Source organism: Halichoeres trimaculatus, unplaced genomic scaffold (genome assembly GCF_033239565.1).
Source record: "Halichoeres trimaculatus isolate MK-OKI-2021-1 unplaced genomic scaffold, fHalTri1.1 fHalTri1_scaffold_22, whole genome shotgun sequence".
Classification (NCBI taxonomy): Eukaryota; Metazoa; Chordata; class Actinopteri; order Labriformes; family Labridae; genus Halichoeres; species Halichoeres trimaculatus.
In genome coordinates this window covers 4,469,620-4,494,727 of record NW_027437200.1, presented here as the reverse complement: position 1 = coordinate 4,494,727, position 25,108 = coordinate 4,469,620, and the positions used below count along the sequence as shown (strand labels likewise).

At 40.6% G+C, this 25,108-nt stretch overlaps 1 protein-coding gene across 1 annotated transcript in view; it reads right to left on the bottom strand.

Annotated features, from left to right (window-relative positions):
* Positions 1-25,108, bottom strand: part of LOC141784460 (uncharacterized) — a 37,280-nt gene that overhangs the window by 5,224 nt on the left and 6,948 nt on the right. Inside the window, exons 7-14 of the mRNA XM_074662300.1 lie at positions 20,326-20,495; positions 19,187-19,347; positions 16,875-17,085; positions 16,594-16,767; positions 16,320-16,414; positions 15,836-16,022; positions 11,696-11,770; positions 11,521-11,577 (exon numbers count right to left, since the gene is read on the bottom strand). Coding sequence (XP_074518401.1) covers positions 11,521-11,577; positions 11,696-11,770; positions 15,836-16,022; positions 16,320-16,414; positions 16,594-16,767; positions 16,875-17,085; positions 19,187-19,347; positions 20,326-20,495 — 1,130 coding nt within the window. The remainder of the gene's footprint in view (positions 1-11,520; positions 11,578-11,695; positions 11,771-15,835; positions 16,023-16,319; positions 16,415-16,593; positions 16,768-16,874; positions 17,086-19,186; positions 19,348-20,325; positions 20,496-25,108) is intronic.

Genomic DNA, 25,108 nt, shown 5'->3' with positions numbered 1-25,108 from the left:
TTTAAGTCTTTATTTTTAACCTGATCTAAAAAGATGGAGTACATTATTGTAAGGAGGATGAGGCGGAGACACTGGGAGAGTATACAGTATATCACCAAAGGTTCTGCTATTTGGCTATGACAAACCAGGAGTGCAGGTGGATCAAAAGTATTCTGAATGGATAAGCCAGCTGTGTAACTGTCTCTTCATTTTGTTCTCCTATTAAAGACTAAGGAACAGATTAAATCTGTCCCGGGAGCTGGCCCACACGGTGACGCGCTTCGTGTCCTCCGATGTGCACCGCTGTCCATTATCCTGCTGCAGGAACAGCGGCTCTGACCGTCTCCGCTACCAGCACTCTCTCCGCGGTGCTGGGGATCAGTCAGACCAATCAGACGCTGCGCCTCGGCAGCAGGGCATTTAAAGGCGAGGAGAGGCGCTCATTTGATTGGTGAAAACAGCGCTTGGCTGTGTTAAACCCACCCACGGCTTTTCTCCTCCCTCTCTGCCATTTGCACCTCTGCGCTCCTCTGCGCCTTGACTGCGCCTCTCTTGGCATTGCAGGGAACTTGCAAAGTGCGCCGGTCAAGCCCTGTCTGCACGGCGAAGGCAAGCGCAGGGCAGGTGCACCAAACTGGTCTACGAGCCCTATACCTTTAAGCATGTTTAATGTTTTATATGTTTATATGTTAATAAATGAGATTATGATCAGAAATGACAAACTAGGTTCTGTCTCCAGTTTTATTAAATTACCATTAATGAGAGAGTATTTTAATAGGAGCCTTCACTGCCGTGGAGCACAGTCAGCCAGGACAAGCAGCCAGACAGCTTATGCCATGGGGCATAGACAACCAGCCAGCTGGTCCATGCCATGGAGCACAGGCATATTGTCCCCACGTGTTATCTTAATGTGCAGCAGGGTCTCATATCCACAGTGTTCCCTCCTCATCCATGGTTTGTCTTTTTGGGTTTTGCAGATTATTGAGTAGAACATCTTAAAACTTTAAGTTTTATTGATCCAAAATTTTGATTTAAGAAGAATTAAAATATTTAGTTTATTTGACCTATTAAGTTGTGTTAATTAAACTTGTTAATTTCATTTCAAAGAACTTAATTTGTTTAGGTGTGCCCAATTGAAGCAATTCATATAAATTGGTCCAACTACTTCTTTTTATTAGTTCACTGAAAAAAATGTTTTGTGAATTAACCCAATTTTATTAATTTTAGCAGTTGCACGCAATATCTTTATCTAGATCTAGATAATTTATTTAATCTTAATACATGTTACATATACATGATTTTTACAGTGTCTCTCAGTGTCTTCATATAATAATAAATGAGATGTGTTGATGGGCTTTGTTAGTTTGGCCCATATTAAAACTAAATTTTAAACAGGTAGTTTCTTTTTTTCCTCAGTTATCTCTAAATTAAGACTACTCAGCTAATATTTTATTTTGAGTCCAGACAGCAGGTACCTGCCATGGGCAGACAGACATTACCATGCAACATCTTTACATTAATGTTTTTCAATTTATTGAGTTAAAACAACTGAAAAACTAGGGTGGATTGATGCGTAACGTTTATTCAAAAAACTAAATTGCCAATTACATTTGACTTAATCAGTTGTGTTAATTGACTTATTAACTTAATGTCAAAGAACTGAATTCTTTGGGGTGTAACTAGTTGAAGCATTTCACTGAAGTTAGTCCAACCATTTTCTTTTCTCAGTGTGGAGCTCTCTGTATGCACTTAATCTCTATGTTTCATCAGTATCATACAGTCATTTACTTAGCTTTGGAGATGTGAGTGTCTGGGGGCGATGGATTGACACAGAGGATGCTCTAAAGCTTGGTGTAGATTAAAAAAATAAATAACCATGACCCACTTTGTCTAATAGGCGCGTAAATGTACAGATCAAACATTATGAGCCCAGAGAGTGCTACATTTCCTTTTAAACACATGTAAACCTAAATATTAAAATTTAATTTATTCGAGCCGAGTGTGTAAATATGTTTTCTTTTAACTCAGGTGAACACACTTTAACCCAGGGTTTCTTCCACTTCCTCTGCACCTGTCTCTGATCTATGTAGGTTAAAAAATAAGCATCACGGCTGCTATCTCTATGAGTCATCATAATAGTTTCCAGTCTGGAAAATTCAACTTTGAAGTGAACAAGTTCAAAAAAGTCAGACATGAAACAAAACATTGATAGGGAAAGGTAAATATTAATAGAAACAAGCTGCTCGTCACACATTTCCACAGAATGGTTGAATTGTGTACAACTACAGATTTAAAGGTGCAGAGTGACTTTTACAGATAATGTTATAAACACGTCCTCTTTCTGGGCCACGGACTTTGTTCTGGTATAAAAAGTTTACTTTAGATCCTGATAAACTTATCACACAAGGGGAAACAAACACAGAAGACAAACATGTTGGACCAGACTTAAAATTTTATCACATTATTTTTTTTTTTTGACACAAATTGTCCTTCGGGGCTCCCATAGTTGTTAAACTTTCAGACTGATATTCCTCAGATTAAATAAAAACTCACAGACAAGCTTGTTTTAATGCTTAAGTGTTTTAATATTGTGTTAAAAAACAAAGAACAGTTCAGTGTGAGGACTAAGGATGTACAAAAAGCAGGCGGCCTATAAAATATCAAATCTGCTCTCATTAAAGGCACAAAGCCAAAGAGAGAATCCAGCTCCTTCTTCTGTTTCTTTTCGCTTCCTTGTCTCGTGTTACAGCGATAGATAAAAAAAACAAAGTTAAGAGATAAGAAAGGGAGCCCTGAGCTTCATGAGAACTGGAGGGTCAGATTATCTTGGCTCAGATGAACGGGCGGTGTTCACCACACACTGAAAAAAAACGTTTTGTTGAATTAACCCAATTTTATTAATTTTAGCAGTTGCGAGCAACATCTTTATCTAGATCTAGATAATTTATTTAATCTTAATGTACATGCTATATTTAAGTTATTTCAAATTAATAACTTTTGTTGTTGTAACTCAAATACACACAGTTGATTTTACTAAATTTTCCTAAGAGTTCACAACTTAACCCATGTTCATCGAACTAAATTGTATTGTGTTGCCTTAACTGCAATAAACCTTTTGCAATAAACCATGAGTGAGGAGGGAGTGCAGTGGATATTAGACCCCGCTGTACATTCAGATGTTAACCTGCCAAGGGCACAAGCTCTCTGTGCTCCACATGGCATTGACTTGCTGTCTGTGCCCTGTAGCATGGACCATGTACCTTTAAGCATGTTAAATATTTTATATGTTAATAAATGAGATGTGTTGATGAGCTGAAATTATGATCAGAAATGACAAACTGGGTTTTTTCTTCTTTTTCTTCAGTTATATTCAAATTACCATTACTGAGAGAGTATTTTAAATGAAGCCCTCACTGCTGTGGAGCACAACCAGGCAGCCAATGCCGGGGAGTGCAGCCAGGACAAGCAGCCTATGCTGTGGAGCGCAGACAGCCAGCTGGTCCATGCCATGGAGCACAGACACACTGTCCCTTAGTGGTATCTTAATGTGCATCAGAGTCTCATATCCACAGTGTTCCCTCCTCACCCACGGTTTTTCTTTTAGGTTTTGCAGATTATAGAGTTGAAACAACTTAAAACTTTATGTTGGATCGATGCAAAATATTGATTTGAGAATAATAAAAATATTTAATTTATTTGACTTATTAAGTTGTTTTAAATGAACTTGCTAATTTAATTCCAAAAAACTGAATTTATTTCAGTGTGACCAGTTGAAGTAATTTATTTAAGTTGGTCCAACTACTTCTTTTTATTATTTGTATCAACGCAGAATTTCAAGTTGATATGATCCACAAAAATACATTGGAAACCTTAACTTAAAAATATTGAGTTGGATTGATTAAAAAAATTACTTCACTTCAACTGATTGACAGACTTGTTACAGTGCAAGTTATCCTCTGGCTCTGCTCTCTGATGAATAGGGCCTATTGCACATTACTGCCACCTCCTGCTCTGGAGAGGTGTTGCAGATGGGATTCCTACCTAAATCAATAAGGTTGAGTTAACATAAAGTGATCTTGTTGTTTTGACAATTTTTCACATCATGCTGAAACAACATGATTTAATCATGTTTAACCACTGAACATGAAATAATTTAGTAGAAGCTACATGTTTTATTTATGCTGACTGAACAAACACCAATGTTCCTTTTTTGAGTGCAGGCAATTCATCCCGGCACTTTTCATCTGTGACCTTTAGAAGAAATACAGATAATGTTCACATCTCCATGATCTCATACTGATTTACGCATTTGCTTGTGTTTTTTTTACTCTCATCTCGTTGCTCTCTCACTGTTTTCTGACTCCGATTAAAGATGATCAGCCTCTCCTGGCACAGACGTACGGGCGGTGATCGTAACAGCTGATATCATGCCAGCAGTCGTCACCTGAAGGTATAAAAAACACAAGAGTCTAGCTGTAATTCAGTTAATCAACACCACTACACAGTGAGTCTTTCTCTGATTGAAGACTAACGTGGATCATCCATCAGAGGCCGGTTTCCCTTCCTGGTGGTGTATATTTCTAAACCCCTCAAAGCAAAAATTGAAAAGGGTTTTATTTTTGGAGAGCAGCATGTTTTACAGGTCTATTGATCATAAAACTTTTTATCTGTGCTCTGTTAAATGTTATTTACTGAATTTACTTGAAAAAACTTCGGAAACAGATTGCCTCAAAATTTCCAGGTAAAGTAGATCATTAATTCAAAGTTGTCAGAACTGAAAAGAGCTGTGTTTAGACAACTCATATCATGGCAGTAAGCTTCAGTGTAGCAACAAAAAATCATTTTACTATAAAATGCAGTAACGTGTGGTGAGGTCCATGACGAGGGAGGCAGGCAGCCAGCTAAAGTTGAAATTTCTATATGTGTGTGTCATATATACGGTGCACTGCTCACATTTGCTAATACAAACTGTTACTGGCCAGCCCTGCTCCTTTAACGCGGTGACAGTCTGTGCTGTGTGTGTGACATAGCAGAAGGAGAGACTGTCTGAGTGCATGCATGGTGTGTGTGGGGTGGGAGTACATTATTTTGGTCTTTGTTTCCTCAATAAAGGTGCACCTTTTTTTCCTCCTCTTTAGTCTTTTCCCTCACTTTGGCCCAGACTCCTAGACACCGGTTACCAGCAACGAGCCAAGTAAATAAATGTTAATCAGCTTTCCCATCTACGGTTTGGAGACAGACTGAAGTCCTGGAGTTAACAAGACAAAATGCCAATTAAAACCCAAAACATACGTTAACCTGCATTTCTACAGGATTTACATCACAGGAGAAAGAGCAAAATACGAACAAAAATAACCCATATCTCAACAACACAAGAACACAGGCCAGGCACCTTCGGTATACTATATCAAACGTCTGCACTGACAAACTATCGCGAGACCTCAAAGCGGGTGCGGTATTACAACCTGCGGAGGCAGAGAAGCGCTGTGTCTCATCGATGCCCATGTTAATCAGCGTGAGACCTTAGTACACATGCGCGAACCTGCAAAATGTTGTGATTTAAAGTAAACGGTCTCTCTCTCTCGGAGTCTCTGCCTCCGACGAACGTTAAAAGCATAAAGCAAGCGTGAAACGATGTCCGTCCCCTCTGTTAGCCTCCCTCTTACTGACAAATCAGCAATTTGCTTTTTTATTTTTTAATTATGACAAATTGTATACGAACAACTGAAAACAAATATTTTTTAATTTTATTTTTTTTTTCTTGTTAGCCTAGGGGAGGCCTCCCTTGCCTCCCCTGACCGCACACCACTGATAAAATGCATGTTCAGATAGTTATTTTTGTTGTGATGGCGTTTTGTAACTGTGAACAAGGAGGGAACACAGTGGATATAAGACCCTGGTGTACATTGAGATTGAAATGTCTTTGCTGTAAAACAATGGAAAATTACGGGCAGCAGGTTTTCCAGTATTTCACCCTTTTTTACAGTGTAATTTTTTTCACAGTGCTGTATTTAAAAGTAACAGGATTTTACTGTTAAAATTTCTTAGTGAATTTACAGTAACTTATGACAATGTCATTAAGAAAACTCTGATACTAAGAGCAAAAAAATGCAAGTTAGTTGATCCTTTTCTTAAGTTACCCATTAATAGATACAGAAGTTGCAAAAAAAAGATAAACTCTAAAAATTCCCACAATGCACTTGGGTAACACTTGTAGAAACGTAATGATGTAGGTGTGTTTCATTCCCACTCCCACACAAATACCTTCATTGTCAAGTTGACATGCATTTCTGATTTGTGGAGACATAGATTTTTAAGTCGAAACATATTTTGTTGTTTAGATGATGAAAACCTAGCAAGCTTTTGTCAGACTGGCCTAAAGTAATATGTTCGAATAATAAATGTATTCTACAGTGTGGGTGAATGAAAAGCTGTCTCAACTTTTGAAATGTTTCAGGTTAAGCTCTAACACAAACTCCTTGAACATGCCAGTCAGGAAACAGAATGTTGAGGAAAAGAGCTTGAAGTTACACTGATAAGACTTGTAGTTTAAACTATTTTTGCTGCTGATTTGAACCTTAAAGAACATGTGTGTGTTTTGTTGTTTTGTTAGTTTTTGTTTACGGTCATAGCCGCGCTGCACATAGACACACAGAATCAAAACAACTGTTGGGCATCAGAGAGGTGGAGACATCTGTAAACCCACAGACGTACATTTAGCCACACGTACATTTAAATCTCAAATCACAGCTTTTTGTGCCTTTACATATTTTCACATTCTCAAATCGTGATTGTGATTTAATTAACCAGGAAGCACTAATGCTACCTCAACTTTCACTTATTGAGGTATCAGTTTCTCTTCTGACAGAGTAACGACTGATCAGTTTACTCCAACCAAAACCTCCATGTAAAGAAAACAAAAACAACCTCCTGACTTGGCTTACAAAGCCAATGACTAGAACTTAAACCTGTAAAGCAGTGAACTTTAATTTACCTTCAAGGTTAAGCACATGACAGTGCTCCCGACCATTAATGTTGTTGGGCTGACTTCGACACCAGTTAGTGTAAGCAAAAAATGAACTGTCACTCCACAGCCAAAGACCCTCCTGAATAAAAAACAACAAAATGTTTGACTTGGTCAAAAAATTCTTCAAAGGAAAACCTTATTAAGTGACTTTAACATGATGAGTAATCAGTGACATACGAATTGTGCATCCGAGCCTCCAATCCACGTGACTGACAGAGCTGTAGACATTTTCAAGGAAGCTATTCCTGCTGCCTTGAATTCTTGCTCTACTTTTGCAGAGAGCTCTTGTGCTCCCTCTCAGCTTGATCAACTTGTTGCGGATACCACGGGTTCTCTTCAAGCCGTCCTCGATTCAATTGCTCCGCTCAGACAGAGGACTCTCAGACGACATCGTTCCGCTCCGTGGTACAACGCTCAAACTCGTGAGCTCAAACAACAATCGAGGAAATTAGAAAGAATATGGCGTTCGACTAAAACAACCGAATCCTGCTCGCGTTGGAAAAATAGTCTAAATGAATATAGAAAGGCTTTGCGACTTGCGCGTGCAACTTACTACTCGACTCTTATAGAAGAGAATAAAAACAATCCTAGATTCCTTTTCAGCACTGTAGCCAGGCTGACAAACAGTCATAGCTCTACTGAACCATGCGTTCCTCTATCGCTTAGCAGTGAGGGCTTTATGAGCTTTTTTAACAATAAGATATTAAAAATTAGAGATAAAATTAGTAGCGTGTTACATGCAACCGTGATAGAACCTTCGATCGATGGCGAATTTGCGGAAACGTCGCTTAGAGCTAATATACTCCTGGACTGCTTCTCGCCTGTGGACCTGTCAGAGCTGGATTCAACTGTCACTTCAGCCAAACCATCAACTTGTCTTCTGGATCCCATCCCAGCTTGGCTGTTAAAGGAAGTCTTTCCCTTGGTCGGATCTTCTTTACTAAGGATGATTAATGCGTCTTTACTGTCGGGCTACGTGCCCCAACTTTTTAAAGTTGCTGTTATTAAGCCTCTTCTTAAAAAGCCTACACTTGATTCAGGCTCTTTTGTCAACTACAGACCGATATCTAACCTCTCTTTCGTTTCTAAGATCTTGGAGAAAGTTGTTGCGAGTCAGCTCTGTGATTTTCTTCATAGCAACAGTCTTTTTGAGGTCTTTCAGTCTGGGTTCAGAGCTCACCACAGCACTGAGACTGCGCTGCTGAAAGTAACCAACGATCTACTTTTGGCTTCGGACAGTGGTCTTCTTTCTGTGCTTGTCTTGCTTGATCTTAGTGCCGCTTTCGACACGATTGATCATTGCATTCTTCTGAGGAGATTAGAGAGTCTTCTTGGTATCTCAGGAACCGCTTTAGCCTGGCTTCGATCGTATCTTTCGGATCGACATCAGTTTGTTCATGTGAACAACGTCTCTTCTTCTCACACCAGGGTGCAATATGGAGTTCCTCAAGGTTCAGTGCTCGGACCGATTCTTTTCATCTTGTATATGCTTCCTCTCGGCACTATATTGAGGAAACACTCCATAAACTTTCACTGCTATGCAGATGACACTCAGCTTTACTTGTCAATGAAGCCTGAAGAAACCAACCGCTTATCTAAACTTGAAGCATGCCTCAAAGACGTAAGGTCCTGGATGAGCAGAAACTTCTTACTGCTGAACTCAGAGAAGACTGAAGTCATTGTTCTTGGACCTAAACATCTCAGAGAAGCTTTCTTGAACAACATCGCCGCCTCTGACGACATCAGCTTGGCTTCCAGCACCACTGTCAGGAACCTGGGAGTTCTTTTGGATCAGGACCTGTCCTTTAACTCTCACATCCAACAGGTCTCAAGGACGGCATATTTTCATCTTCGCAATATCAAGAGAATTAGACACATCTTGTCTCGGAGCGACGCTGAGAAACTGGTCCATGCTTTCGTTTCTTCTAGGCTGGACTACTGCAACTCTCTTTTATCCGGCTGTCCTAATAAGTCTATTAGGACTCTTCAGCTGGTTCAGAATGCTGCCGCTCGGGTACTGACTTGGACTGGGAGGAGAGAGCACATCTCTCCAGTGTTAGCGTCTCTACACTGGTTACCTATAAAATCTAGGATAGAGTTTAAAATTCTTCTTTTGACTTACAAAGCGCTTAATGGCATCGGGCCATCGTATCTTAAAGACTTAATTGTTCCGTATAATCCGTCTAGGTCTTTGCGTTCTCAACATGCTGGTCTGCTCGTTATACCTAGGGTCTCTAAAAGTAGTATGGGAGGTCGAGCCTTTAGTTATCAGGCTCCTCTTCTTTGGAATAACTTACCGGTTGAGGTCCGGGGAGCAGACACGGTCTCAACCTTTAAGAGTAGACTTAAAACTTTCCTTTTTGATAAAGCTTACTGTTAGAGCTGGATCAGATCTGAACCAGCTCTTAGTTATGCTGCTATAGGTTTAGACTGCTGGGGGGAACTGACACACAGGGCTCCTGTTTCCCTCTTTTTCTGTCAGTCTAACTTCTAGTCTTACTGTCCTGTTATAGTTATTGACCATACACCTCTCTGGGAGGGTCTGAGTTTGTCTTGTAGGTTCCTGGGGATCGGTGAAGAAGACGGCCTGCTGCTGTGCTCCTGTCCGACACCAGCTACTACAGCCTTGGATTTGGCCTGCTGGTTTCTCCTTAACTGTCGCCACAGCGCCAAACTTCAGACTCCGTCTGTTTCTCTCTCTCTCCCTTTCTGTGTGTGTGTGTGTGTGTGTGTATGTGTGTCTGTGTGTGTGTCTGTGTGCGTGTGTGTGTATCCCTACCCCCCCCCCCTCCTTTTTTCTCTCCCCCCCCCCTCTCTCTCCCACTCTCTCTCCTCTATCTGTCTCTAACCCCAACACAGTCGAGACAGATGTCTGTCTAACATGAGTCTGGTTCTGTCCGAGGTTTCTGCCCGTTAAAGGGAAGTTTTTCCTTGCCATTGTAACTTGCTAAATGCTGCAAAGTCCTGTACTCATGGTGGATTAAGATAAGATAAGACTCCTTATCTTGTCTTGATGTTGGGTTTCTGCTAATAAAATTTTATTAACATTTACGGGTCTAGACCTGTAAATGTTTTTGTAAAGTGTCTTGAAATAACATTTGTTATGATTTGGCGCTATATAAATAAAGATTGATTGATTGATTGACTTGAGACCCATGAGCATTCCTCTGTATCAGCCTCTGAACAAAGCTTTCCTCAGCATGGCTGTGAAGAGAAGCAAGGTTTCCACCCAGAGCCCGACAGTTCCTCTGCAGAGATGAGACAAGTCAGACACACATTGAAAGAAATACAAAGATTCAGCAACTCCTCTTGGAAACTTCTGTTCAAGTTGATGTCTAGGGCCCGTACCCACGTTCAGTCACTGATCAAACGGGAGCATTAGTCTTACTGTACAGGTATGGCGGTCCATTTGTCTGCAGCCTTAGCCACATGCTTGACTGCAAACAATCAGCCAGCCAATTTGTGACGCTGTAGAAGCGACGCAGGTGCGAATTACATCATACTTTGGGGGAACCTTCTGGAAAACCCCATCCATCAAATTCAAATTGCACATGCCTATGACGACATGGTACCACACACACCTTGGAAGGACCCAGACACACAAAAGCGATTGCTTTTATGGGTGTGGGTCCTGGAGTTTTGAAGCACAAAGCAAACTTTCAAAACTGTCAGTGGCGAGCCTCACTGGTTAGAGCCTCACTGGTTAGAGCCTCACTGGTTAGAGCCTGGCTGGTTAGAGCCTGGCTGGTTAGAGCCTGGCTGGTTAGAGCCTGGCTGGTCAGAGCCTCGCTGGTCAGAGCCTTTGATTTTCTCCCTTATTTCATCTGTTAACTGAAAAATGTTGTGTCTAATCTAATTTTTTTGTAAAGCTCCACATTATCATACTTAAAGAAAGATTTATATTTGATCCCTAAATATCTGCTGTCTGCATATTTGTGAGATAATCCTGCCTTTAGTGCCTTCAATGATGGGACCTACCTCCATTATATTTAACATGCTTTTGGACCATTTATCTGGCTTATGCAAACCTCTAATGCATTTCTTTAAAAAAATCACTGCTAGAACAAATAGCCCGTCTTCCTCACTAATGGCTGGACATGCATACAGGCCCAGGTTGCCGATGATAACTATGCTCTCAGCTGGCTTAGCAGTCCTGGAAAAATAACTGTGAGTGTTTCTTAAATGAGTCCATGAAGAGAGCATGGATTTAGTGTTGAAAAGCTCTGGACTGAATCCAGATCAGCTGATCACCTCTGCGTAAGCCCAAGACTGTGCTGCTCCAGTGTAAAGAAAACAGCGCTCATTGTAGCGTGTCCAACCACCTGGACACCCTCCTGAGACAACAACACCATCATCTGTAAATTCAAAAAAGAATCCCTTTAAACACAGGAACCACCAACAGGGACCTAACTGGTCTACAAAGTACTCAGTGGGACTTTCTGAAGGGCTTGTTGATGAAAGACTTTGAAATGAGAAATCAGATCTCAGTGTGTGAACTACCAACCCCAGCTCACCTTCTTGAACATGGGCCTCCCCGAACATTTCCTCATGGGGCTCTGCTTCTGGAACAGCTGGAGATGAAATAAAGCAGTCAGTGATGAGATCCTTCTTTACTTCTCACTGAACACACACACTCAAAAATTTCTGCAGCACATCAGAGAAGAGAGAATAGAGCAAGTTAGACCGTACTGAAATTCAGGAGCAGCTCTCCTTCTTGGATGGACGCCTCGTCCATCATTTGATCAGGCTCTGCCTCTGGAACAGCTACAAGGTTAAACAGCATTTAAACGTCTCGGTAGTTTCCACAACACACACTAAACAGTCTCTGTCATGGCTTCATGTTTTTGTTAGGACTCACCAGCAGCATCAGTCAGGGCTATCCCAGCACAGAGCAGGAGAAATGTAGTCAGCATCTTCATGGTTGAGTTGATGCAGGTCAAGAAAAAGGCGAATGGATTCTCTTCTCTTCTTTCTTCTCAGAGTCCTCCTGGAGCTTCAGCTGTTAGTGTGGAGATGCTGAGCCCGTCGGCTCTTATATTCCCTTACTTATCTCTCTGTGTTTGCTCTGCATGAATCATTCCATGTTATCAGAATGTGTACATTAATAGTTACCCTGTACTCTCAGTTAATTATTCCAGGGCTTTCCAAAGTTCAAGCAATGAGGAAATAAACCCCATAGAGCACCTTTGGGATGTGGTGGAACAGGAGATTCCCATCATGGATGTTCAGCCCGTTAATGTGCAGCAGCTGTGTGATGCTCTCATGTCAAAATGAAGCCAAATCACTGAGGAATGTTTCAGCACCTTGTTGAAACTATGACACCCATAACTGAAACAGCTCTGAAGGCTGAAAAAGTTTTAACCTGATGAAGTGGCTGGTGAATATATGGGACATTAGACACAAAGGGAAAGTTCAGCTTTTGCCACGTGAGCTTGTTTCTATCAATGTAAAGAGAGGCTGAAGTACAATCACCATAAAACACCACAAAGTTGATCAGCCTGTATTCTCAGTTATTTACAGTAAGGGCTTTCCAAAGTTCAATCATTGAGGACATGAACCCAGCAGGCGTTGTGCACAGGTGAGCATGACCTATTTCCAGTTAAATCCAAGGATGAATGGCAACTTCCAGTTACTATTGAGCTCTGTGCTACTGTGATACCACTGAGTGCTTGCAGTCAAAACATCTAAAACTGTTTTTGTCATTGCTGTGTTGTTTATGTTAATGCTGATGCGCGTAAAGAATAATCTAATTCGTTACGCGCTTAACACAGTGAAGTCTAAATGTACACTGTAAAAAGAGAATCTTCAATCAGTTGAAGTGATGTATTTTTTCTTTATTAATCCAACTCAACAACTGTCTTCCTCCTCTTGCTCTGCGTAGCAGAACTTGAGGGGAGAAGTGTCTCTATGAACTCTGGCTTTCTCTGCCATTGTTTACTGAATACAGACTAAATAGCATCCCGCTGTTGCGTTCAACTCTCCCAGAGGAGACTCACGGTCACACGCAGGGTGCAGCGTCACACCTCATCCAGGTTCTCGTCCAATCATTCATTTTCGGAACGAATGAATGATCGGGCTTACTTATCTCTGCAGCTGCTGATACAGCCCACGGACATTTCTCACTACAGTGTCAGTGCACTATGTGTATAACTTGCTACCAGTGTATAGATGACTTTAGACAGCTATTTAAAAAAAAAACGTAAAAAATATGACCAACCCTACCTTTAAGGCTGCCCAGCTGCCCGACCGGCTGGCTGCCTTGCTGAGCCAACTGGCAAAGGCTGCCCAGCTTCTCCCCAAGGCACAGACTGCCTGGCTGCTCCCCTACCCCTACTAGCCAGGTCATTTATTAAAATGTAAGATTTTGTTTAAAAAAAATAATTGGGTTCATGGTCTATGCCACAGGGCACAGACAGCAGGTCTGTGCCATGTGGAGCACAGAAAGCCTGTGCCCATGGCAGGTCAGCATCCCAATGTACAGCAGGGTATAATATCCACTGCATTTCCTCCTCACTCAGGGTTAGAATTAAGTAAATACAATAAGCTGTAAATTACAAAAATATAAAAATAAATTAAAAAATACAGGTAGACATATTGCAAGCTCAACTCAAGACTAATGCTTATATTCACCAATCTTTCTTAGTGTAGTAAGTTTCTCTGTTTTTTTTTTTTTTCAAGTAAGCTCAACTTGTCACATTTTTACAGTGCGATAAAGTATAAAAACACCTCCTCAGATTTTACTTTGAGGTTTTGAAAATTATTGAGTTGAAACAACTGAAAAATTAAAGTTGGGTTGATGTTAAGTATTGATTTGAGAACAATCATATTTTTAAGTTCATTTGATTTAATCAGTTGACTTGACTGAAATTATTAACTTCAAACTACAAATAACTTAATTTAAGTGTGACCAATCAAAGCAATAATTTTAGTGGGTCCAACTGTTTTGTTTTTTCAGAGTACTAAAGCCTGCTTGATAGTTACTCTGCAATACTCCTCTCCAACACATGAGGGCAGAGTTGTCCGTGTGATCATCAGGTCTTTTGTTTTTATCAATCCAGTCCAGCTTTATTGGTACTGCACCTTTAAAACAAAGTGACAAGGCGCTTGATGATAAAACAAATAACCAAACAATTTATAAAACTATGTCAAAGAAGTCAAAGAATCCCTAGTCTGGATTTAGGAAGGCTCATAAGGAGGAAGTAGGTCACAAATCCCAGACTGCAAAAGATTTCACTTTGTGCTATCTGGACTTTACTAAAAGCCAACATTTCTGAATTAAAGCTTTTTATTGATATGATGTGATTTTCTGATTCCATGAGGTAAGTTTTCCTGAACCATTGGCCACGCTCAAAAAAAGGAACATTGGTGTTTGTTCAATCAGCATAAATAAAACATGTAGCTTCTACTAGATTATTTCATGTTCAGTGGTTAAACATGATTGAATCATGTTGTTTCAGCATGATGTGCAAAATTGTTAAAACAACAAGATCACTTTATGTTAACTCAACCTAAGTGGTTTAGGTAGGAATCCCATCTGCAACACCTCTCCAGAGCAGGAGGTGGCAGTAATGTACAATAGGCCCTATTCATCAGAGAGCAGAGCCAGAGGATAACCTGCACTGTAAAAAGGGAATCTTCCATCAGTTGAAGTGAAGTAAATTTTTTAATCAGTCCAACTCAATATTTAAGTTAAGGTTTCCAATGTGTTTTTGTGGATCATAGCAACTTGAAATTCTGTGTTACTACAACTAATAAAAAGAAGTAGTTGGACCAACTTAAATTAATTAACATGGGTTTAGTTGTGATCTCTTAGGACATTTGAGTAAAATCTACTATGTCTATTTGAGTTACAACAACAAATGTTATTAAATTGAAATGACTTAAAGATAACATGAACATTAAGATTAAATAAATTATCTAGATCTAGATAAAGATATTGCGTGCAACTGCTAAAATTAATAAAATTGGGTAAATTTAACAAAACATATTTTCCGTGCAGAATCTTCACAGCTGAAAGAAATTAAGGCTGAAACATTTCACTCTGTGTGAACTTAACCTCCCGACTGTACGAGTTTACCTTTCTGAAGAGAACCACTGGAATGAACTTTTCCATGATGAGCTCATTTCTGGACATGTTCCTGTAGTTTTACAGTACAACATGGATTAGACCGTAAACACAGATGGGTACATATTAGTCCACTTCAAGCTGTGTTTGTGGGTCTTTTTCTGGACATGTGAGGACCACACATTGAGAAACCACACTTTGAGGGAAGACATTACAGATAGTGTTTGTTTATAGATAGATAGATAGATAGATAGATAGATAGATAGATAGATAGATAGATAGATAGATAGAATTTGTCATAAGACAGTACAGGAGGAAGAAAATTAGGATCCATTCATTTTTAACAGTAGGCAGTTATAACAGGTGTTATGGAGCCGGCTGAGACTAAAACATGCTCTCTTGCAGCTGATTATCAACTACAACACAATGATCATCTCTTCTTATAGCTGCTCACACATCTTTTCAGACTAAATGCTCATGCTTGGCTTTCATGCTGCCTTCAGCACTGAAATCCCAAACGGTTTTGGTGCTGATAATCTCATTTTAAATGGTGGATTATGATCAGTCAAATATTTAAGAGTGAGATAATTTCAGAATCACTTATAGAGCCCTCAGAGGGCCTTTACAGAAGCAGGATTGATCATCAGAATCAGCCCTTTAGCTGACCTGTTGAACGTCTCCACACTATGACTGTTGGTTTCACTCTTAAGTTGTTATCGTGTCTTCATGAAGCCAAACTGAAAACACACATCCCAGGAACACACCGGCAGCTATGAGATACAAAATGAAGTAAATCCGGTTCAGTTTCTTGGTCATTCTGGTCCAGTAGCCAGGCTCCTTTTCTTCCTTCCTGCTGCTGAGAAGCAGAGCCACAGTGTTCAAAACCTCCCTCAGCTCGTCGTTCAGATTCTCTGAGTCCTGGGTCTCCTCGCTCAGCTGGCTGCTGCAGCCCTGAAACAAACATATGACAGCTTATTAAAGCAGTTAGAGGAAGAAGAAGACGGAAAGAAGATGGAGTTGTTCAGGTTTGACAGTGTCCCTGATACTCTGTCTGACATTCAGAATGTACAAACTTCCATCTGTTTGTAACAACAAATCAAGAGCTGCTTTCAAAGCCCTCTGCGTCTGCTCTCTGTCACCTGAAGCTGGGTCAGGTTTTGTTCTCGTGGCTCTGGATCTATGGGATGAAGAGAACTTTCAGCAGAGATGGATCACATCAGTTTGGCAGAAATACAGCTTCATGCTGACCTCTTTGACCTCTTTGACCTCTGGCAGCAGCTCAGGAGGCGTCTCAGCAGGGGACTCATCAAACACACGCACACAGGGAATGGATTTGTTCATGTCTGCACAAAAACGTGGGACAGGTTAGAGTCTGAACAAAGAGACAACAACTTTAAATAATATATTCTACATGGTCTGGAGGAACTCTGCTGCTCCACAGATGAAGCAGCTGTCTGACTCTGTTCTCCTCTCAGTCAGAAAGCTTTCTGTAAATATTGATGTTAGTTGAGCTGAATCTCACCTCTGAAGCACTTCTGGACTTTTCCTGGTCGGTCCCTGAAGTCCTCACCCAGGCTCTGGTCTTTATCTGCCTCTTGGTCCTGGGACACACCGTCCTTTTCCATCAGGTACATCATCAAAATGGTCTCCAAGAGGCTCATCATCATCAGAGCAAAAACCCCGATACAGTAGACGGCTGAAAGAAGAAAGCAGTGATAGAAAGAGCAGAGCAATCAGTGAGCTCACAGTGAGTTAGTGCTGCTACAGATCCATCAGTTAGTGCAGGACTCTGAGCTCCTTTACCTATGAGTGGGATCCTGTCTGAAGAAGAAGGCAGAATTTCATTCAGAATCAGCTGCATCACTGTGACGGCCAGCAGCACAGTCACCTTGAAGCTCAGCTTCTCACCTCCACTTTCTGAGATCAGGAAGGAGGCCAAGTCCAGACACAGGAAGAGCAGGATGGGGACGATGAAGTTGGCGACATAGAGGACTGAACGCCTCTTTATGGTCATCTGTGAAATCACAGTTAAGATCAGGCTGATCAGACCAGACTGATTTCCAACACGTCTCAGTCTTGAAGGAAGATGTGGCGTTAAATAAAGTGTTACTCTCAATTCTTAAATTAATTTGTGCTCATTGCGGTCAGGTGATGATGTGTGTACTTGCAAATGGTCAAGAGCTCCTGAGAGACGACAGATTACTCAGTACAAAGGAAGAATGGACACTACTAACATGAAAGGTTTCGTTTTAGCTAAATGATCAATATTGTTTACCCATCACCTTATCAAATAACTGCTGAGGGATTCTGTTGAGTTTTCAGCAAATAACTGCATAATACAACTGCTGCTTTTGAGAATGTGTGTGTGTGCTGATGAGAAACTTGGGAGATGCAGATGCAGGCCTTGAGTTGAAGGGTAGTAGGACGCAAAGTACAACATTTTTAATGAGGCAGCATGAAAGCATGAGATGTGTGTGAGTGTGCATTTAACCTTTCTTTGTCAGGAAAACACCAGATGATGCTGGGAAATGAAAGGAAAGATCACTGGCTCACCCTGAAGATGACAACATTTCAGATCAGAAACTGAATGTCTGGATAGGCGGAGGATAATAGATAACCGTCACCGTGTGGGCCAGCTCCCGGGACAGATGTAATCTGTTCCTTTGTCATTAATAGAAGTAAAAAATTAAGAGGCAGTTACACAGCTGGCTTATCCATTCAGAATACTTTTGATCCACCTGCACTCCTGGTTTGTCATCGCCTAATAGCAGAACCTTTGTTGATATACTGTATACTCTCCCAGTGTCTCCACCTCATCCTCCTTACAATAATGTACTCCATCTTTTTAGATCATGTTAAAAATAAAGACTAAAACAGAGAAATATGAGAAATCACGGGTAAATCCTGAGTGACAAACATTTATTTTGTCTCTTTTTTCTTTGTCCTTTCTCTCCCTCTTTTCTTTGAATTAAATGAAATGAGAGAACCAGATATATACTCAGTATCAGATGTTAGGGCTGTTTATTGTTTAATTGTAAGATGTACATCAAACTTCCAGCTGCCGTCAGGTTAACTTTCCATTATGACAAACGGCTTTAATCTGACATCAGATGTGACAGAACAGTTAATATAGATATAAATGAATATGCTGGTTCAGACGGTTACATTAAATAGTGATTGCTGTGATTGTTTACTGCATTAAAATGTGCCTGACACTCTGGAAACCTGCTTTTGAGGCTTTGTGACATGTGCGCACATGTGCGCCTGTCACCAAATTACAGCTGCGTGGGGTGCGCTCCGCCTTGCGCCGAGGATAGACCAGGTTGGAGCTGGTGAGCTTTCAGCGCACTTTTTTGGCACGAAATTGTCACTGCGCCAACATGAATCTGCTGACACCTCCCCCTGGTGCGCCGTCAACTCCCCCTGGCGCGCCGTCACACCCATCTCTGCGCAGACGGTCTACCAAATTGTCAAATTGGCAGCGCACAGTGGTGCGCCACATGAAATTAACACTGCTCAGGGTGCGCCAGGCTTGTGCCCCCTGTGCTAAGCCACACAATTAGAGCCCTAACTAAAAGGACAGAAGAAAAAAGCGCTAATGTGATTCATTTTAACTTGATGCCACCCTTGTTTGTCTGGTGGTTTTGTTTATTTCCATAAGTAAGCTTGAGTATTAAGAAAGGTGCTTTTAAATTAAATGTATTATTATTATAGTATAGTATAGTATATAGTATCGCTAACTATACTGTTAAATACCTTACCTTCGTGCTTCGGATCCAGTAAAAGGTTGCCTTTACCAAAGAAAATTTGTTTTGATCGGATCTCCGTATAATTTCAAAACAAACACACACCTTGCTAAAAGTCATTGAGGACAGTGTGTGTGAGGCTACGGCCACAAGGTGGCAAGGGAGTGCAATTAAAACGGAGCTGAACAGTCTTTGTGCCCATTGCAAATCAATGAGCCATTCAATCAGCAGGTTCAACATGTGAATTATGGCGGGGCCATTTAGAAGTGACGGATCAAAAGGGTCTTCAAATGTGTGTGTGTGTGTGTGTGTGTGTGTGTGTGTGTGTGTGTGTGTGTGTGTGCCCAGACCTCTACAGTTGGTACTCACTGTGTAAAAGAAAGTGCTCAAAGGGACGTGAAAATTAAGGACTGATTTAGTTTCCACCGTTACGTTCATGAGAAGCCACTCTGACTCAGTCTTCATCCACTCACGAGTAGACTTCAATCTGTCTTCATTGGGGTAACGTGTACGAAGCTGTATTGCCTCCCCTGATGATAGAGAAAGAGAAAAGTCTGAGTCAACTTTTCAACAACAAATATCACACAGCTTCCTGTGTGTGCCTGTACAACCTGCAGTCAGAGAGGATCTCATGCAGTGTCTTTGGATCAAACCAACTTCAGGGAGAGGGGTGGATGCTTTTTCAGGTTTGAATGTAAGGCACAAGTAGCTGACTTGTTTTGACTTGAAAACAACATCAGAGATGACAGGAGCAGACTTAGAAATAAGGGGTTAATCTGGAGAAACTATCAGTCTGGAGTGGAGCAAGAGACAGGGTTATAAAGTGGGAAAATCCCTCCTAAATCAGGAGAGTTGTCAGGTCTATCTGACCTGGATCACTCAGTCAGACTCAGGACAGGAGCTGCAGATTTAACATGAGTGAGTGCTGAGCGGTCTGTGGGTTAAAACTGGAGTTTTCAGGATGGGCGTAAACAGACACCACTTCAACGTCAGAGATGGAAAGGAAGAACAGGCTTGTGACATTATGTCCCTGAGCAAAACCTGCTCAACAACTGAATTCTTTAGCAAAATGATATACAAAAAAAATAAATAAATAAATAAATAAATAAATAAATAAATAAATAAATATATATATATATATATATATATATATATATATATATATATATATATATATATATATATATATATATATATATATATATATATATATATATATATATATATTTTTTTTTTTTTTTAAAGTAACTCAAGTATTTCTGTCATTGGTAAATAATTACATTTAGAAAGGAGAAATTCAGTTACTCTTGGGGGAAAAGTAACAAGTAACTATAACTAATTATTTGTCTATCACAGCTTTTATAGGTCAACACCAAAAAGTCAACTATGGAGCATGTTTTGTTCCTCATCCCAAGAGTCAGTAATTTAACATATAATATAAATACAACATATATTAAACATATAAAATAAATATAATAAAATGCACAAACATTCAGATTTATACTCACAGCTGTGTTGGAGTGATTTGAAGGTGAGGCTGCAGGTCTGAGTGTCAAAGGGAAATCTGTAAAAATCCATCCTACAGGTGCTGACCAGCACCATGCCATTCCGTTGATATATGTCTCCATTATCCCTCACTGTGAGATATTGAGTCTGAAAGAGCTTTTCTTTGACTGTTCTGGGATGGAAAAAAAACAAGTCACTCTAAAAGCAGGCTTCAGATTAAAAATGAATCATCCCAGGGAAAAGTCACATGTTTTTGTTTCAAAGGAATCCCAACAGCTTAAACAAATAGATACCTGAGTGTGTTTATTTGGGGAACAAGTTTTGACCACTTTTATAATTTAAGTAAAAAAGGTAAAAGGCATCGCAGTTGCCTAGTAATAACAACACCCTAACATCTCTGACAACAGCATGATTAGCATAATTACAGGATTTGTAATTAATTAATCTAATTAATCACATTTAATCTCATATCTGCTTAAGGTCCCAAAATAAAGAATTTGAATTCCAGGACATTAAAATTACATTAAAAGACATATCAAAATATATTTGAAAATAAGGTGGGAATATATACAACACATTTTTAGGTACCCTGAGGCATTAGGGAACACATGAAAAAAGTTTTATGGATCTATCTTTACAAAATCTACACAGTCCTTCACCTAAGATAAGCTGATTTGAGTTTTAGGACGTTTTTTGCTTCTGTCACATTTTTACTTGATGTGGACTCAATTTTCACTGCAATATGAACTTCTATACGTCTATGAGGTCAGAAGAACCAGGGCTAAAGGCTAAAAACTGTGAGGAACTATGTACAAAACACTTTTTTTAAGTCGTAGATCAAAGAAAAGTGAAGTATTTTCAGTTTAACATGCTCTGAACACACAAACTGTTGCTCATTGGTGCAGAGCAGCCCCAAGCTGAAACAAGACACCAGGAAGATGGAAGCAAATTTTCAAAGAATTCTTTAGATTTAAATACAGGATATATCGATCATCCAGGGCTTGTCTAATGCAGTAAAGAGTGTAGAATTATCTGTTTTTTTACAGAATTGAGCTAGAGCAAACGGTTGATTTTTTGCAGATTTTCAAAAAGGACGTGCGAATAAATGGGATGTTGAAGGCAGTCACAAATCACTCTCGCTTCCCTCCCTCCGGTTTTTACCGTCGGAAATTTGAAAATCTGACGAGAACACCTCTTTTTCCAAGTAGGACACATGTTTTGTAAATGCCAGACATTTAAAAATAAGTGCGTCTTTGAACCCCCCGCGGGTTTGGGATCCAGATAAATCTGCGTTAATTTTTATAACGCGTTAATATGCGGTGTAATTAATTAATCTAATTAACGCGTTAAAATGACAGCCCTATTATATATATATATATATATATATATATATATATATATATATATATATATATATATATATATATATATATATATATGTATATATATATATATATATATATATATATATATATACATATATATATATATATACATATATATATATATATAAAACTTACTGGCCACTTTATGAGGTAATATTTCGTACTGACGCAAATTTCTAATCAGCCAATCACATGGCAGCAACTCAATGCATTAAGGCATATAGACATGGTCAAGACGATCAGTTGCAGTTCAAACTGAGCATCAGAATGGGTAAGAAAGATGATTTAAGGGAATTTGAACGTGGCATGGTTGTTGGTGCCAGACGGGCTGGTCTGAGTATTTCAGAAACTGCTGATCTACTGGGATTTTAACCCACAACCATCTCTAGGGTTTATAGAGAATGGTCCCATGATTGTTTTTTTTTATTTCTGATTGCACTACTGTTATTGATTGGTGCCTGCTAATTTTCCCTGTGTTATTCACAGTAGTTTTTCATGACAGAATAAATAGTAAAATGCATAAATAATTTTATTTTAAAATATCTCAATTTTAAAAGTAGTTCACATAGGACTGTTTGGTTTATCTTTAAAAGCTAAGACTTAATATTTGTTTCATTGGAGAATGTGAGATGACCAGACAGAGACTGTTTCCAGGTGAACTGGAGGGTGAAGCAGGAAGTGAGAGGAGAGACGAAAAAGAAAGACCACGCTGTCGGTGGAGAGCATTCGTGAATGAGAGGAGCAAGAGATTTTCCGTTGTTCAAAGGGGGATTTTGGAGAAGTTTGAAGTGTCCTCCCTGTTTCTTACATGCTCAGTTGCGTGAGTGTTCTTCAGGTTTTTTTGACGAGACTGTGGTTTGGAGCGGGTGTGGAGAAACTGGTCAGCCAGCGTGCCAGCAGCAGAGGCCGCGAACGAGAGGAGCCGTCGAGGACGAGAGGCCACAGAGGAGAGGAGCCGTCGAGGACGAGAGACCGCGAAGGAGAGTAACGCCACTACAAATAGCGCTGAGTAGTTTTACTACATTTTTCAGTAACAACGTGGTAGCGTCGTTGTTTACAAAATCAAAGAACATTTCAATAGCTTCACTGATTTTTTGGTCCTGTAGCGAACGCAAAAGATACATTAAACATCTTAAAATGATTCATGTTGATGTGACTGCAGCGGAGCTTTCTCCCGCAGTCTAATCTCACACTTGTAAGGATCAGACTGTGACGCCATCTCCAAACCCCACTTTGTCTGTGTCGACCAATAGAAGCGGAGGAACTGTTGATGTCTTAACTCAACAATCCCTGCCTGCGACTTCAGTGCACACATACCCACGCCTGGTTTAGTTCACTGAGAGATGACAGAAGAGGAAGAAGAACAGGAGCAGCCATAGGCATCACCATGGCCCTACCTAAATAGACATATGAGTTTTTGTCAATAATAAAAAAAAAAAAAAAAAAAAGGGGAAAGTTGGGTTCAGATGCCTGCTGTGCCAACCCAAGGTGTAGTTTCTGTCAACTTCAACGACTTCAAACAAATCTGAGAACCCATATACAGAGGACTTCCAAATATGCACAACCAGCAATTAGCTGGTGTCTGTGACACTGGGCTTAAATGACACATACAGCTGTATATCATCTGCATTAAAATGATAAGAAACACCTTTGAATTCACTAATAATGTGGCACAAAGGGAGCAAATACAAAGCAAATAAAATAGGGCCTAAGACAGAACCCTGAAGAACACCACAGGGAGGATCAGCAAACTCTGACATGTACTGACTAACTGATACAGAGAAACTCCTGTCTGAGGAAGGAGGAGAGCCATTCTTTCATTCATTTATTTTCTGAAAGGCAATTCCTTAGACACCCACCCACTGCCTCAGACGCTCAATAAGGATACAGTGATCCACTGTATCTAGCTTCCAATGGCCCAGGTTAGTTGAGATTGCAGCCAAAAGCTGGGAGAACAACTGTCCTCAATCACTAAGGGCTCTAATTTCGCAGACCAGGTGCAAGCGCAGGCGCACCTGCCCTGTGCCGGCCTTCACCATGCGGACAGGGCGTGACCGGCACAATTTGCAAGTTTCCTGCAGTGCCAAGAAAGGTGCAGTCAAGGCGCGCAGAGAGGTGCAGTAGTGTGATTCCACGCCCCCTCCACGCAAATGGCAGAGAGGGAGGAGAAAAGCCGTGAGTGGGTTTAACACAGCCGAGCGCTGTCGTCACCAATAAAATGAGTGCCTCTCCTCGCCTTTAAATGCCCTGCGGCCGAGGCGCAGCGTCTGATTGGTCTGACTGATCCCCAGCACTGCAGAAACAGTGCTGGAAGCAGAGACGGTCAGAGCTGCTGTCCCTGCAGCAGGAGAATGGACAGCGGGGCACATCGGAGGACATGAAGTGCGTCACCATGCGGGCCAGCTCCCAGGACAGATGTAATCTGTTCCTTTGTCATTAATAGGAGTACAAAATGAAGAGACAGTTACACAGCTGGATTATCCATTCAGAACACTTTTGATCCACCTGGACTCCTGGTTTGTCATCACCAAATAGCAGAACCTTTGGTGATTTACTGTATACTCTCCTGGTGTCTCCACCTCATCCTCCTTACAACAATGTACTCCATCTTTTTAGATCATGTTAAAAACCAAATCACCAAATTACAGCTGCGGAGGGTGTGCTCCACTTTGCACCGAGAATAGACCAGGTTGGAGCTGGCAAGCTTTCAGCACACTTTCTGGACTGTTTTTGGCACGAAATTGTCACTGCGCCAACATGAATCTGCCGACACCTCCCCGTGGTGTGCAGTCACACCCGTCTCTGCGTAGACGGTCTACCAAATTGTGAAATTAGCAGCGCATGGCGGTGCGCAGAACAAAATTAACACTGCGCAGGGTGCGCCAGGCTTGCGCCCCCTGCGCTGCGCCACAAAATTAGAGCCCTAAGTCTTTTTGTGGACAGAGAAGATCTTTCTTGTGCTGTGGATGAGAATCTGTGGCCCAGCATACAGGAACATAAGGAGGTGTAGGAAGACTGCACTGCTCTGTAATTCACACAGCACTGCATGAACAGTTTGTCCTAAAGAGACTGTTCCATGTTCAGTTTTCTTTGTGCTATGCAGCTCCTTCTTCTCCTTTCTGTATCAATGATGGGGTTAGTCAACAAATTACAGCACAAACAGTGAAAGAGAAAATGCGAACACTGTCCAGTCTCTTGTAACCAATCTCCCGCACACACCAAGATGTTACTTACAATTTACAATATCTGTCAGTAAAATACTAACATTTTCTCATTCTGATGCACTAACACATTCACTGACAAAGAGATTTATTTTGACAGATGAACTTAAAATTTTAGAAAGAGTCTGGCTTTAGCAGGTAATCCATGGTGTTTTGATTTTTCTATGAACTGTTTTGAG